Source organism: Aristolochia californica, unplaced genomic scaffold (genome assembly GCF_029961685.1).
Source record: "Aristolochia californica isolate CCGP_79_NKW_82.1479 unplaced genomic scaffold, dmAriCali1.0.hap1 SCAF_11, whole genome shotgun sequence".
NCBI classification, from domain to species: Eukaryota; Viridiplantae; Streptophyta; class Magnoliopsida; order Piperales; family Aristolochiaceae; genus Aristolochia; species Aristolochia californica.
In genome coordinates this window covers 4678208-4692482 of record NW_027181782.1, presented here as the reverse complement: position 1 = coordinate 4692482, position 14275 = coordinate 4678208, and the positions used below count along the sequence as shown (strand labels likewise).

At 37.6% G+C, this 14275-nt stretch overlaps 1 protein-coding gene across 1 annotated transcript; it reads left to right on the top strand.

The window, feature by feature from the left end:
* The first annotated feature begins 12681 nt into the window (after positions 1–12681).
* On the top strand, positions 12682–13626 carry LOC137944705 ((+)-borneol dehydrogenase 1-like). The gene has a single exon (XM_068790425.1). It carries the CDS (start codon positions 12698–12700, stop codon positions 13505–13507), a length of 810 nt encoding a protein of 269 aa, XP_068646526.1. The 5' UTR covers positions 12682–12697; the 3' UTR covers positions 13508–13626.
* The last annotated feature ends 649 nt before the right edge of the window (positions 13627–14275 follow it).

Here is a 14275-nt window from a genome sequence, read left to right as displayed (position 1 = left end):
CAAACATCTTGAGGAATATGAGTTGAGATTTTACTTGCATACCCAAACTCTATAAAATTAATTTGAGCATCAAAGTTCCAATTTTACCCCCTTTGAGAGAAAAACCCTAATTTTCTCAAATCTTCCTACATCTCACAAAATTTCCAAAGCATACTTAGTTCCATCAAGCTCCTTCACTTTAGACATTCTTGTTTACACATTTTGGAAACCTGTTTCTCATTTGGAAAAGGGTTGTCCCCCATATTAAGAAGAAATTCTAAGTTTTTATTCGACTTTTGTTTTTTCATTTCTTCTTTTATAGGTTCACTAGTGCCTAGAAAGCTAGAGGAATTGCTTTCTAGAACCAGGAATCTAGAAGGGGGAGTACATGACTAGATCCAGAATCTACTCCTTTATATCGAATCTATTGGGAGATTAGAAATCATGTAAGTGGGATTACACGTAGCTTAAGAATGTTTGAAACTCTTTGAAATTTCTAGCTATTAGAGCATATAATGGAAATTTCCCAAGCAAGGGTTCTTGGGCAATGACTACCAATAGGGGAACATCGATAAAAAAAATCTCGTGTCCCTTGGTTGTGTGCATATGTGTTGAATGTGTTTATCTATATCGCCTTTATATGGACAATAAGATTTTTGCGTTTAAATTGATCACAACTTATATGAACGTTTAGCTTAGTTACAATTTTAATTTAAAATCTTGATTTACGCCCCTCTTGAGAAGCCACCTAGACCAACACATGAGTCATAGCACAATATTTTGCCTTTGCACTTGATATTGCCACCACACTTTATTTCTTATTTGGCTAAGTGATAAGATTGTTAACATCCCTAATGCAATAGTCTAAAGATGACTTCCTATCATTAGGAGAACCGGCCCAATTTACATTTGTGAAAACTTCAACTTAAATATGTCCATAGGACTTTGAAACATTGAATAGCTTTGTTAATTTGACTCCTTTTGACTTAAAATTCTATGTGTGCTTTTATTTATTCAATTAAGACAACCTGTACAAGTAATTTTACATTCATGTATAAGTAAACATAATCAAAGTTCACCACCACCACCAATAAACCAATATAAATGGTTCCTTTCTACTACTTTGGATGGATTCAAATAGATGCAACAACTACTTCAATTTCACTTACTAAAACAATCAATATGATTTCAAAGTAATTATATATGAAGACTAGCAAGAATCAAGGTAAGCAAATAGGGTTTCAAAATAAAATCACAAGAAGTACTTAACTCTTTCTTATATAGCTTTTCAAATTACGACTCCAATCTCCAAATTCAGTTTCAAAGCACCAAACTTAGGAGTGGTAGTTTTTGCTATAGGAGTCAAGAGGGATATATTTTGGGGCGAAATCAAGTTATATAGTTGAGTTCTCAATGTTCAAAAATTGAACCATGGAGCTCAAAAATGGCCTTTTGTCCTTTTTGAAATCTTGACAAATCTATGTTAAAATTTATGAGAAAATGGTTAAATTTTTTGTAATGGTTACTAATTGTATGGACATGTCACTTATAGATATTGGACATCTATCTTAGCCTAATTGAAGTCTTCAATCTTATTCTTCTAAAGTGAGTCATCCAGGTGACTTTGACTCAATAGGCCAATCTTCATTGGACGCCTCTTTCTCATCTGACTTCATTTGAACTGGTTGTATGCTCAACTGGTCGAACGACTCAAGAAAGACATTTTTCTTTCTGAACTCGTTTGGTCGTCTTGACATTGGTAGGTCAACTTCTTTAGTACTCCTTTTACGTCATGCCTCTGTGCTCTTTATTCGTCTGGTCATCTCAATCTAAGACTATGACCCAAGACTTTCTCTTTCCACTTAGTTGGTCAAGTTGTAGCCAAACAGTCGATTGCATCTTTGCTCTTAGGTCTTTTTCTATGCACTATTTTATTGGTCAAAACTCAGAGGAATGAGCTTTTATCTCCTCCCTCCTACCTTTCTGGACTATTTGTATGAGTTATCTAGTTGACTCTAACCCAATTGGGCAACTTCCTTCATATGCCTTTATTTCTTCCTCTTTTCTTTTTCATATATTCTACTACATGGTTTTTCTTTCTTCTATTTGGTTGGACAGATGATGTCTAGTCAGATGGTCTTCTTTGGCCATGTGTTTCTTCTTTCTTTCTCTTTTATTTTCTCTTTCTTTTTTAAGACTTTCCATGCTTGTTGTGTAGAGATCTCTTGCTTTGTCAAATGATACTACTACGCCATTTTGTACTGTACTTTCTATTGTGGGTTGCTTGCTTCCTTTTTGTATAGGTCGTCCAATTGGTCATGTGCAAGTTGAATGAGTATGCTCTCAAAAATATCTTTTAGGGTCTTTTTGAGTTGTAAATCATTTTTAATGCACATCATTAGTAACTTTAAGTGTTTTTTGCCATCCAAATTTTCTCAATGGGGATCTTGAGACAACATTCTCCTTTTTTTATGATGATAAATACTGACAAGCTTATAAAAATATGATTGCAAGTGAGTGCATAAATATAAATGAGAATTGTAAAAAACTCACCCTAAGTATGATATCTAATACTTCTATCTTGATTCTCCCTAAATTTAAAACTATGCTTATTTTCCCATTTGAGTTGTTTAATATGAGAATTCTACTAAATTTTTCCCCCTCTTTGTTAGAATTTTATATGCATATTTAATATTTTCTCCCCCTTTTGACATCATTAAAAAATTTATGGGGACTACAAATATGCTCCCCCTATTATTATGCATGCTCTCTTTCCTCGGCTATTGCATTTTACTCTCCCTTTCTATGACATGTATAGTTTTCTTGTGTACAACTACATCATTTTCTACTTCCCCTTAATTTATGCATGCATGCAATCATAAGAAGTCTCACATAATATCTTAATCAAAGTATAAAAACATGCACAAACCATTATCAAATACACCGATGTCAATGAATATCCCTTCTTTGAAGGATTTTAGACTAACCTAGAGGGGGAGGCTGAAGAGGTTAGTTAATTTTTTATTTTAATTAATTCAATGTGAAGAGTCAATTTTACTGTTTATGTTTATGCAGAGTGATCAAAGTACAAGTGGAAGCAATCACAGACAAGCACACACATGGTTTTTAGGTGGTTCATAATCATTATGCGGATTGCAAGTCCACCAACAAAGATGTTTTAGCACCTTGAGGGTCCATTAAGATTGGATTGCCCTACAACATCTATAACAAATTATAATGCTACCAACATAGGGACTTATGCCACTCAATGTAATCATCACCTCAAAATAGTCCTCAAGTACTTGATTTGAAAATATAGGCAACTCAAAATAGTCTTTAATGACTTGATTTGAAAATATAGGGAGCTCAAAATGGTCTTCAATGACTTGATTTGGAAATATTGGCTCAATGTAAATCTGGGATTGGTTTTCAAGTTGGGCAATATACACAAAACAACTCAATATAATAATTGATTTCAAAATATAACCCACAAGTAGTAATATGAACTTTAATGAATGGTTTCAGTGTTATGACACTAGTTTATTGTACTCGACCACGTATTGGAAATATGTCTCAAGTTATATACATGTAAATACTTGGATTTGAAATCTTATCCCCAAGTTTCAATAAGTAATATTTGAAAATAGGATAGGTTTTCAATAAGTAATATTTGAAAATAGGATAGGTTTTCAATAAGTAATATACATGTAAATACTTGGATTTGAAATGCCCTTTCAATAAATCATCATCTTAACATGAATGAGAATATTTGAAAATAGGATAGGTTTTCAAAACAGATTTCAAGTAGTAAATTAAATATAATCTTAAAATTTCTTGGCACACGTTGGGCAAGTTGAATTCTAAGTATTCAATCAATATTTAGAAATATAACCATTGAAATACTTAGCTCAACGGAGAACACTTCATAATTTGGCTTCCTTTTCAATGCTTGGAGGAAACTAAAATTTCTCAAAACGAGTGTAAGGGCTTGGGAGACTTATTTTTCATTGTGACAAAAGGGATGGTTCATTTGGGGCAAGTTTGGTTTAAACAATATGATTCCAAATGTTTTAAAAAAAAACCTAGTTGTTATGATTGGATAAGGCTCCTTTTGGTATGTAGCAAAACTAGGTGAAAACTAACTCCAAAAAATATGAAAAATAAAAAATAAATCCTCTTTTTGCTACTAAATATGTTGATAGGACACTTACAAGATTATAAGACCTACAACTTCTAGTTTGGGTTCAAAAATTTATAAAATTTGAATTTCTACAAAACTTGGCCAGTTTCTTTTTTGTTTAAATGGCTTGATTTTGTGAGTAAATGTAGTCGACTCCTCTCACAATGGTCGATTTTTTTCTTTCTCTGCCTAGTTCTGCTAGAGATAGTGGTCGATTGCTTTGAAGTGGTCCAATGCTTTTATTTTAAGTGGCCCATTGCTTTTGAAAGCGAACTGCTTTTCTTTTTGGTTTCTTCATGAGGTCGACTCCTTTTATTTTTTTGTTTCTTCAAGCGATTGACTACTTTGCTTACTATTAGACTTCTATGTTTTTCTATTTCTTCAAGTAGTCGACACTTTGCTTTTTGCTTGACTTATTTTTTCATTATGCCTCTTTTCTTCATATCTTATTGAAGTGGTTGATTCTTTGCGATGTGGTCAACTCCTTTTATCATTTTTATTCTTTTACCCTCTTTTTGGGTTGGACATTCTAAATTTTGAGTGAACTCCTTTAATCATTTTTATTCTTTTACCCTCTTTTTGAGCTAGACATTCTGAAGTTTGGGTGAACATTCTTGAGTAGAGCCTCTTCTTTGATGGAGTTCAAAAATTTTGTATTACAAGCTTTTTTTAAGTTTGGAGTAAGCAAGTGTTGGAAGATGGGCCCAAGCCCACACGACTAAGGAAGACCCACATATCCAAGTGTGTTGGAATATGGGCCCAAACCCATAAGATATGGATCCACTATGTTCACACGAGCTGGTGGGACCCACCATGATCACGTGAGGTAGCATAAGAAGTCTTACAGAGCTAGAATTATTATGAAAGCAGGTTTCACAGAGGAGTTTCAGTTTAAAAGAGTTTTAGTCATGTTTGTCTTCTCTCTCTCTCTCTCTCTCTCTCTCTCTCTCTCTCTCTCTCTATATATATATATATATATATATATATATATATATATATATTGGGTTATTTAATTATGCTAGGACTTATCTTTAAGTGTTACAATTTGGGTGTAATTGGGACAAAGGTAGTCTAATTGTAATTAGACTCTATTACCTTCCTCTATTATAAATAGAGGTTCATGTACTTTGATTACATTAAGTCAAAGAAGTATTTCTCTTTTCCATAAATTCAACAACAAGTAATGTTAGAAGGATAATCGGGAAGTTTGTAACATGCCTTGGGCTACAAACAAGAAGGAGAGGGGCACCAGCCTCCTAGTAGTAGTTTAACTGTTTTCTTGGTGAAAGTCTTGTTTAAAGTTTGATTATTAGTTGGGGTTTCCTATTAGGAGTTTTAATATTGTTCGAGCATGTCTCATAATTTTATTGGCCCTATGTTGTTTTTACCACTTGATATTTTACTAATCACATGTTTTTAGTGTATTTAATGACAAATCACCTTTCTCAAAACTTTTTCTAGATTATGCACTCTTTCCTTTGCCTCCTTGTGTGTTTGGTTTTAGTTGTTTTCTTCATTATCTCTCACTTGGTAGCAATATATTTGATCATTCATGGATACTTAAAAAAGCAAAAAGGTTATATTTTTTACCTTCATCTCTTCATATAAACTTTATTTTTGCTAATGTTAGTCTCCTTGAGGATCTGCATAGTACTATGCCCAAACATACCCTCTAGGTTTTAAATTCTTGCTCGATCTCTTGTGGCACTTAACCAACCTCTTCTAGAGCCCCTTGCTAAGCCATCCTTAGACATGGTTCTTGAGCCTTCCGTTTCCATCGTTGACTAATCACCTATGTAGTCAAAATTTATATTGTACCTCAAGTTTTGGAAGAATTGGGTTGCTCTCTTACATAGACTGAGTTTTGACATTTTCTTAGACTACCTAGTCTTCAATTATTCGCTTATTTTTTATGGTACTTCTTCAAGAATTCTTTGACATTCCATAGAGCTTGAGGTCATTGAGAAGCTTGTGCTGATGCATTGCTTAGAGCTTTGAGTTTTGTGTCTCTTGAAAAAAATGCATTTAAAATACTTGAATTGCAATTGTTAACTCAAGTAAGTTTTGTTATCAAATCAAGAAGGGCATCAACAATAAGGACCTTGTTGGTTGACCAATAAGGGTATGTATATGTGTAAGGCAACTATAAAGACTTTGTTTGATGACCAACAAGGGCATGTGTGTGTGTAAGGAAAATATACAATGATCTTTTTCTTATGAAATGAAAATGTGGTATAACAAGCAAATGTATGATTTGGTTACAAATTGAAATTGAGTATTGAACCGGAGTTCCCTTGATTTTTTTGTTTGCTTATATTATTTGCATTTCTTAATGACCATGAGTAGGACTTACTAGGCAATAGCTCATCCCTATATGTTGACATTTTTCAGAGGACTAAGGGAGCTAGGTAGCTTGCTTCACACGTAGGCAAAAACACACAAGGAGTCATGAATAGAAGATTGGGTAGGTGTAAGAGTTTAAGTTTGTTGAGATAATTATATGTTTTAAACTTACACTTTGGAAGGTCAGTACCTTGGGATACATGGAAATGTGTCTAAGTATGTAGCTTACAAAGAAAGGCATATGATAATAGGCCCTTCAATGTATGTATATTTTTTTGTAACTTAGGAGTGTTTTTCTGAGAGTATGATATTATGGCAAGTGTCAAAACGTTGTAATGATGTCTGGTAAAAAAAAAAAAAAAAACACTCAAAAGAGGTTTTGTCATGCCCGATATCTTGCAAGTTAGATATTGGGGCATAACAACTCAACTCCTTTAGTATTATGCTTGACTTCTTTTGCATCTTAATATGATACTTATTGCAATTTAAACTTCAATTGGTCTCTTCTTGTATATGAACCTTGACTCCTATTATATAGAGTCTTACAAGTTTAGCTCAGAATGAACATTTTTTTCTATTCATAAACCACAATTTGTTGAATTTATGGAAAAGAGAAAAAACTGTATTGACTTGGTGTAATAAGAGTACATGAACCCCTATTTATAGTAGAGGAAAGTAGTATAGTCCATTTACAATTAAACTACCTTTGTCCCAATTACACCCAAACTCTACCACTTAAAGATAAGTCCAAGCTTAATTAAATAACTCAACATAAATAAAAAACTAGTATAACTAAAACACCTTTAAACTGAAATCTTATGTGAGACCTCCTTCTATAATAATTGTGGCTCTGTAAGACTTTTTATTGTGAGAATCATGTAAGACTCTTCTATATTTGCTCTTCAACACTCTCCCTCAAGGTGGAGTTTATAACTTTAGCTTGCAATAAAAAGGATTTTTGGTCTTCAATTTTCTTTTGCTGAAAAAAGTTCTTGACAAATACAATTTTCCATAGATGCAAAAACTTCGTCTTTTGTGCTCTCCCTTTCTTGAATATTTTGGTCACATAAAACTTACTACAACATATTGTTATGGACTCATTAGGGGTTTATTTGCAATTTCTATTCATTAGGGGTTTATTTGTAATTATTAGGGGTTTGTTTGTAATTTGTAGAACTTATGGCCTTTGGCATGTTTTCCCTAATTCCCTATATAAGGGCGTAAGATGAATGAGAAGGTAAGCATTGAATTAATTAGTTGTAATCAGGTCAGATTCTCCCCTCTGAGGTCTAGGTCGGATTCTCCCTTGAGGTCCAGGGTTGAGCTCCCTTTGAAGGCTCAAAACATCACAACCATCCTCCCTATTCATCGTCTTCATCGCATGTTCGATCCGGGGCATAACAACTTGGTATCAGAGCTAGCGCTCGATCGCGAGTTTGAATCCCGGGAACGGCGCAGAGGCTGGATTTAAATACTGGTAGGTCGCGCCACTGTTGCGATGCTGCGGTTGGGCCAGTGCCGTTGTGTTGCGCATAAAGGCTGGATTAAAATACTGGTAGGTCGCACCGCTGTTGCGATGCTGCGGTTGGGCCAGTGTCGTTGCGCCGCTGTGGTCGTCGGCTCGTGAAGGTGGGGTGTGATGTTATGGTCTTGGGTTAAGTACCTATGTCTTCTGTTCCTAACAGGCTGGTCTTTTGGATAGTATTGGTTAGGTACTTGACATTTGGTATCAGAGCGGGAACATGATGTGCCATGAAGACCCATGTTTGGCGATGCACGGACAAGTCCGTGAAATGGCTACAGATGGCTTTGCAGTGGAAGAGATACAGAAATGGCGTGATGCCTGGGTGAAGTATTGGCTAACAACGGAGTATCGAGAGGCATTCGCTGGAGAAGCTATCTCCGACAGCAAATCGGGTGACCAAGTAACGACTTTGTCCCGTCGACCAGCCGAAGCCTCTGCAGAGGATTTGAGGTCCTCAGATCCGGTGGAGCAAAGAGGCTTTGCGTCACCACAAATTAAGATTTTCGCACACGGAATTTCAAAGCCGAACAATGACGACGATTTGGGAAAATCAGAGGGTTTTTTGGCTACGACATCGTTGGTGTTGGTCAGATCGGGGGAGAACTTAAATCTGGAAGCACACCAACATGACTCACGGCGAGCAGAACCCCATCCTGATCTGCAAAAGGAATATATTCCGGTGACTATTTCGACCCAGACATCAGACGGCGGCAACCCCAAATCATGCACATCAGAGGGGTGTTTCCCCTCCCTTGTCTCCCACAAAACCATACATCTTCCACCGATGAAGAAAACCACGACACTAGCTGAACTAAAGGTTTATGGGGCACAAATTCCGCCGGAACGGGCCGACGAGCGGTTGCCATATTCACCACATCAGCGCAGGTTTGCCTTTCACCACCGGACATGGAGGAGGCTCCGTCGGCGCCATCGGAAACAAATCTGGTGGGCTTTGGTTTCCGGATTCTCATCCTCACCCTCACCCTCACCCTTGCCCTCAGAAGCCCAGCGGGGAACCATATCCAACGAAATTTGGGGTAATATTTTGAAGCGCCATCTATTTTATGTTCAAATCTATGGTTCCATGAGGTTGAAGGGCCTCCAAGGTGCTGAGCAGCAGCAACGCTGCTCGAAAATTGGGAACGAAAGCTCTCTCTATCGGGAAGCCACAAACCAGAGCCCAAATGCGGGAATTTCGGCTTGGGTCTATGCCAGTCGAGATCAAATTGTTGGGATGATGCTAGAATCTGTAAAACTAATTTTCTAGGAACGTCGGGAATTTTTTTTTTGGTGGGTTTTTTTTTCGGTGGATGTGTACAGTAGCTGTGGGGAGGTGAATTGTCAAATTGTAGAGGGGCGATTTCCTTTTCTGGATTTCAGGGAGATAGAATTCTTTTGGGTAGTCAAGTTGAAGCTGAAACTTGGACGGAAGGTCTTTCTTTCAAAGACTAAGGCTTCTGGTGTTCCGACTAACTGTGAATTGCATAAAACTTTTCTTGGAGATGGACATGTTGTGAATGTTATTGACACTCCGGGGCTATTTGATACGGTGTTGATTCATATGGACATAGTAACAGAGCTTGTCAGATGCCTTGCTTTATCAAAGGATGGAATTGATGCTGTCCTTCTGGGTTTCTCAATTGGAAACCGATTTTCAGAGGAAAAAACCCCTGCCTTTCAAAGCCTTAACCAGAACTTTGTCAATCCAGAAGTTGTGGTTACCCATAAGATTGTTGTCCAGCAAAATAGGCAACGAGGAGTACATTTTCGACGTGCAGGTCCTCAGGAGAAGGTTTACATAATTGGAGGTCATGGAACCCAAAAAGGAGCATATGCCATATATGAGGAAATTGAGCAACGCAGGCTCCTGGTCACTATTGCTGGAATCCCTAAAACTATTGATAATGACATTGCAGTGATCAACAAATCCTTCGGTTTTGACACAGCTGTAGAAGAGGCTCAGAGGCCTATTAATGTTGCACACATTGCATTTGAAATTGTTGAGAATGGTGTTGGAATTGTGAAACTTAGGGGTCGTTACAGTGGGTTTATAGCTATGTATGCTACTTTGGCAAGCCGAGATGTGGATTGTTGCTTAATTCCTGAGTCTCAATTTTACTTAGAAGGGGAAGGTGGACTTTTTGAATTTTTCTAGCAGCGAATTAAAGAAAATGGGCATATTATCATTGTGTTAGCCGAAGGTGTTGGGCAGGAGTATGTTGCTCACAACATGAGTCATATGGATACAAAAGATACATCAAGGACTCATTTACTCCTTCATGTTGGCCTCTGGTAGTCTCAAAAAGTCAATGATCATTTCCCAAACAGCTAGAAGACAACAATAAACCTGCAGTATATTGATCCAACTTACATGATCCGTGTAATTCCTAGTAATGCATCAGACAACATCTACTGTACTCTTCTTGCCCATAGTGCTGTTCATGGAGCCATAACCGGATATCCTGGCCAGGTGGTGATTGGCATGGATGTCGCCGCATCTGAGTTCTCTGACCATGAGGATAAGTCATATGATTTGAATTTCAATGTGGCAAACCATGATAGCTCCCAGAAAATTTCAGGAGACAACTTAAAGATTGTCTACAAGTCCTTTGTGGCCTACTACCCACTTGTGTCTATTGCGGATCGAATTGCTAAGGCTGATTGGGAACATTACAACAAGCTAACGAAGGAGATTAGGGAGCAAGTTCAGAGTGTTGGAGATCATTTTCTTCTTACTAACTCAAAGCGTGTGGAGAAAGCATTGATAACAGTCACTGGAGTGATGGAACTGAGGATACCTTTATTGCTGATATGGCCATGGGTTTGTCAACAGGTCAGATCCAGACAAAAGCCCCAGGCCGGTCTTTTGGATAGTATTGGCTAGGTGCTTAACTGAGCTCCTTGCCAAAGATAACCAACACCCTCCCAAGGTTCTGTGGGCTGTTATTTGATCTAGTGCTGGCCTGAATAATGAAATTGCAGAGGTAGTAGACTCTGTTTACCACCAGTTATCAAACCTGGTTTTGGAACCTGTGCATTGCATGATACTAACATAAGCAAGAATTGCAGTGAGGAGGTTACCTAAAAAAAAATAAAAAAATTTTGTTCCTCTGCTAGGTTGCACTATTTTTGTACGAACAAAATTCTACATTGAGCTTGAGGACAAGCTCGTTCTGCAGGAGGGGAGTAATGTTATGGACTCATTAGGGGTTTATTTGCAATTTCTATTCATTAGGGGTTTATTTGTAATTTGTTGAATATTAGGGGTTTATCTATTCATTAGGGGTTTATTTGTAATTATTAAGGGTTTGTTTGTAATTTGTAGAACTTATGGCCTTTGGCATGTTTTCCCTAATTCCCTATATAAGGGCGTAAGATGAATGAGAAGGTAAGCATTGAATTAATTAGTTGTAATCAGGTCAGATTCTCCCCTCTGATGTCTAGGTTGGATTCTCCCTTGAGGTCCAGGGTTGAGCTCCGTTCGAAGGCTCAAAACATCACAACCATCCTCCCTATTCATCGTCTTCATCGCGTGTTCGATCCGGGGCATAACACATATAGAATAAAATACCTCTTTCTTGTACTTTACCCCCTAAGTTTGGAGGTAATGGTAATGATCCCAACTTGAACCAAATAACATAGATGTAGTAATAAGCTCCTCCATCACGGTGTCCCAACCCAAGCACCGATTCTCAAAGATTTCTTAGAAAGTATAATGGATAAAATAAAATTAATAAAAAAATAAAAAGGGCAACATTGAATGGTAAGCTTTTTTTTCAGGACCCATTTTTCATCTTGTGCATCCTGTAGAGTTTTTTTTGCTAGTTGAAGGTATTTAAGACTACCAGATGTGATTAAACTTAGAAGTGACACGATCATTCCATAGATTGCATATCTTTAATTTATTGATCTTTTTACATATGCTTAGTGCAGTGTGTTGTGTCGCTTATTAGCTTTGTGTTAATAGGCATGATGTTTTAAAGGCCTATTTGGAACCCATAGAAAAGGAGAGAGAAAAATATTTTCTATTGTTCGGCAGCAAAGAATCATTTAGAGAAAATCACTCTCTTACAAAATAATGGAATTCGGGGGAAGAATAAATGAAATAAAAATTTGAGAGAAAATTTTAAAAAATTAAAAACATTACTAATTTTCTTTTATTTTTTATTTTTCATGTATATTCAAACAAGAGAAACTATATCTATTTTATTTTCTCTCTCATTATCCATTATCTTTCTCTCTCTTTATCTTTCTCTTGGACGGACCTCAATGGTGAGCTTGCCATTCCCAAGAATCCCAACAAATCATCCCACGTGCTTCATCCCCGATATCTTCGCATTGTGCTTCAATGACTCGTTAAATGAATCCAGAAAGTGAAAACGCCAATCTAATAAAACAAGTGGAGGAGATCCGAACCGTAAACAAATCTCCAGTTTATTACAAACCAGAGCAGTCAACGTTCTTACGCCTAGTGGCTTCCCACGAGCTCCTTCCCACGTTAAATCTCTCGATGGGATCTCCTTCAAATGGACCTTCCGTAAGTTTATTATTCCTGTGGTGAAATATTTTCGAGATCGTTGATATCCCGTATTAATTTAATCTGTAGTTGGCTTATATATGCCTCCACACTTATCCAATCTCTTCCACACCCAGTTGCAGATACCTCGAAGATGGCGACCACAGCCCGGAGACTAGAAGGGAAGGTAGCAATCATCACCGGCGGTGCAAGCGGCATCGGCGAGAGCACCGCCCGTCTCTTCTGGACCCATGGAGCGTATGTTATCATAGCGGATGTGCAGGCCGAGCGGGGGAAATCCATCTGCGAGGAACTCGACGACAACGTCATCTACGTCCACTGCGATGTCACCAGCGAGAACGACATCCGGGACGCGGTTGATTTCGCCGTGGAGAAGTACGGGAAGCTCGACATCATGTTCAACAATGCCGGAATCATGAACGTCGGCTGCATGAGCATCCTCACCATAGAGAAGTCGCAGCTGGAGAAGGTACTGCAGGTGAATCTCGTCGGAGCAGTCATGGGTGCCAAGCACGCCGCCAGAGTTATGGTCCCCAGAAGACAAGGCTGCATCCTCTTCACCGGAAGTGCCACGGCGTCCATCGCCTGCATGCCGGAGCACTCCTACGTCGCATCCAAAAGAGGATTACTGGGTTTGGCGCAGAATTTGTCTGCGGAGTTGGGCGAGTTTGGAATCAGAGTCAATTGCGTCTCGCCGTACGTAGTCGGAACTAATATCAACAAAAACCAGGGGCCTGTCGCCGATCCGAACGAGTTCGCCAAGTTCATGAGCGAGGTGGGTAATCTCAAGGGTGCGCAACTGAAGCCTGACGACGTTGCTCGAGCCGCTCTGTACTTGGCCAGTGATGACGCCAGTTACGTCAGTGGCCTCAATCTCCTCGTCGACGGCGGATTTACCGCTGCAAATCCGTCTCTTATGATGGCCATCAGTCAGCTCCACTGATCGTTTCAGAAATCTTTCCTGTTTGTGTTTTGTCCATGTAATTACTGGATGCTTCAGAACCTGAGAAGCTTGCTAGCAAACGAATCTCATTAAAGAACCCAACAATTATAATCTATTATATATCTCTGTGTCTTCTTCAATCGATCTCCAAATAAAACATGAACAGAGTGGTTTAGACGAGACTGGACAAGTCTTTGTCGGCCATATATGAAACCCCAAGTTTGCTCGTGACTCCGTAAGCACAAACCACGTGGTCAAGAGAATTTCTCTCTGCTAGCGAATTTAAATTTGGTAGAAATATTTGACAATGAATTTTAATTTCATTAAGATAAATTTTATTTTGTAGAAATCTCTACCAAAAAATTTTAAATTCACTAGCAATTTTTTTATTTCTTGCATATTAAATGATTCATAAAATAATAAAATTTAAAAATAAAATAAACAATGTATAGAAAAAATTATGTTATTGAATATAAAAATTTAAAAAATATTTTACAAAATAAAAAATTACAAATTATACAAAAATTATACATAACTAAAGTCCATCTACATGAGCATATGGTGGCCACTAGTTCTGAGTCTACGTCTACTAAAAGAACCACTACATCTACATCTCTAAGTTATTTATCTTATTCTCTTGATCCTCAGTATGACGGTTTTCGTTGGTCAGCTTCTTGAATTACGAATAGCTTCTATTTAGTCGCCTACAACCCCTCTTTAGTTATCCGCAACTCATCTTCTATATGTTTTGGTGACTGGGGCAAAGAC

Bases quoted from the DNA above. Each gene is read 5' to 3' on its own strand.
- LOC137944705 (XM_068790425.1), top strand. From the start codon at position 12,698: ATGGCGACCACAGCCCGGAGACTAGAAGGGAAGGTAGCAATCATCACC.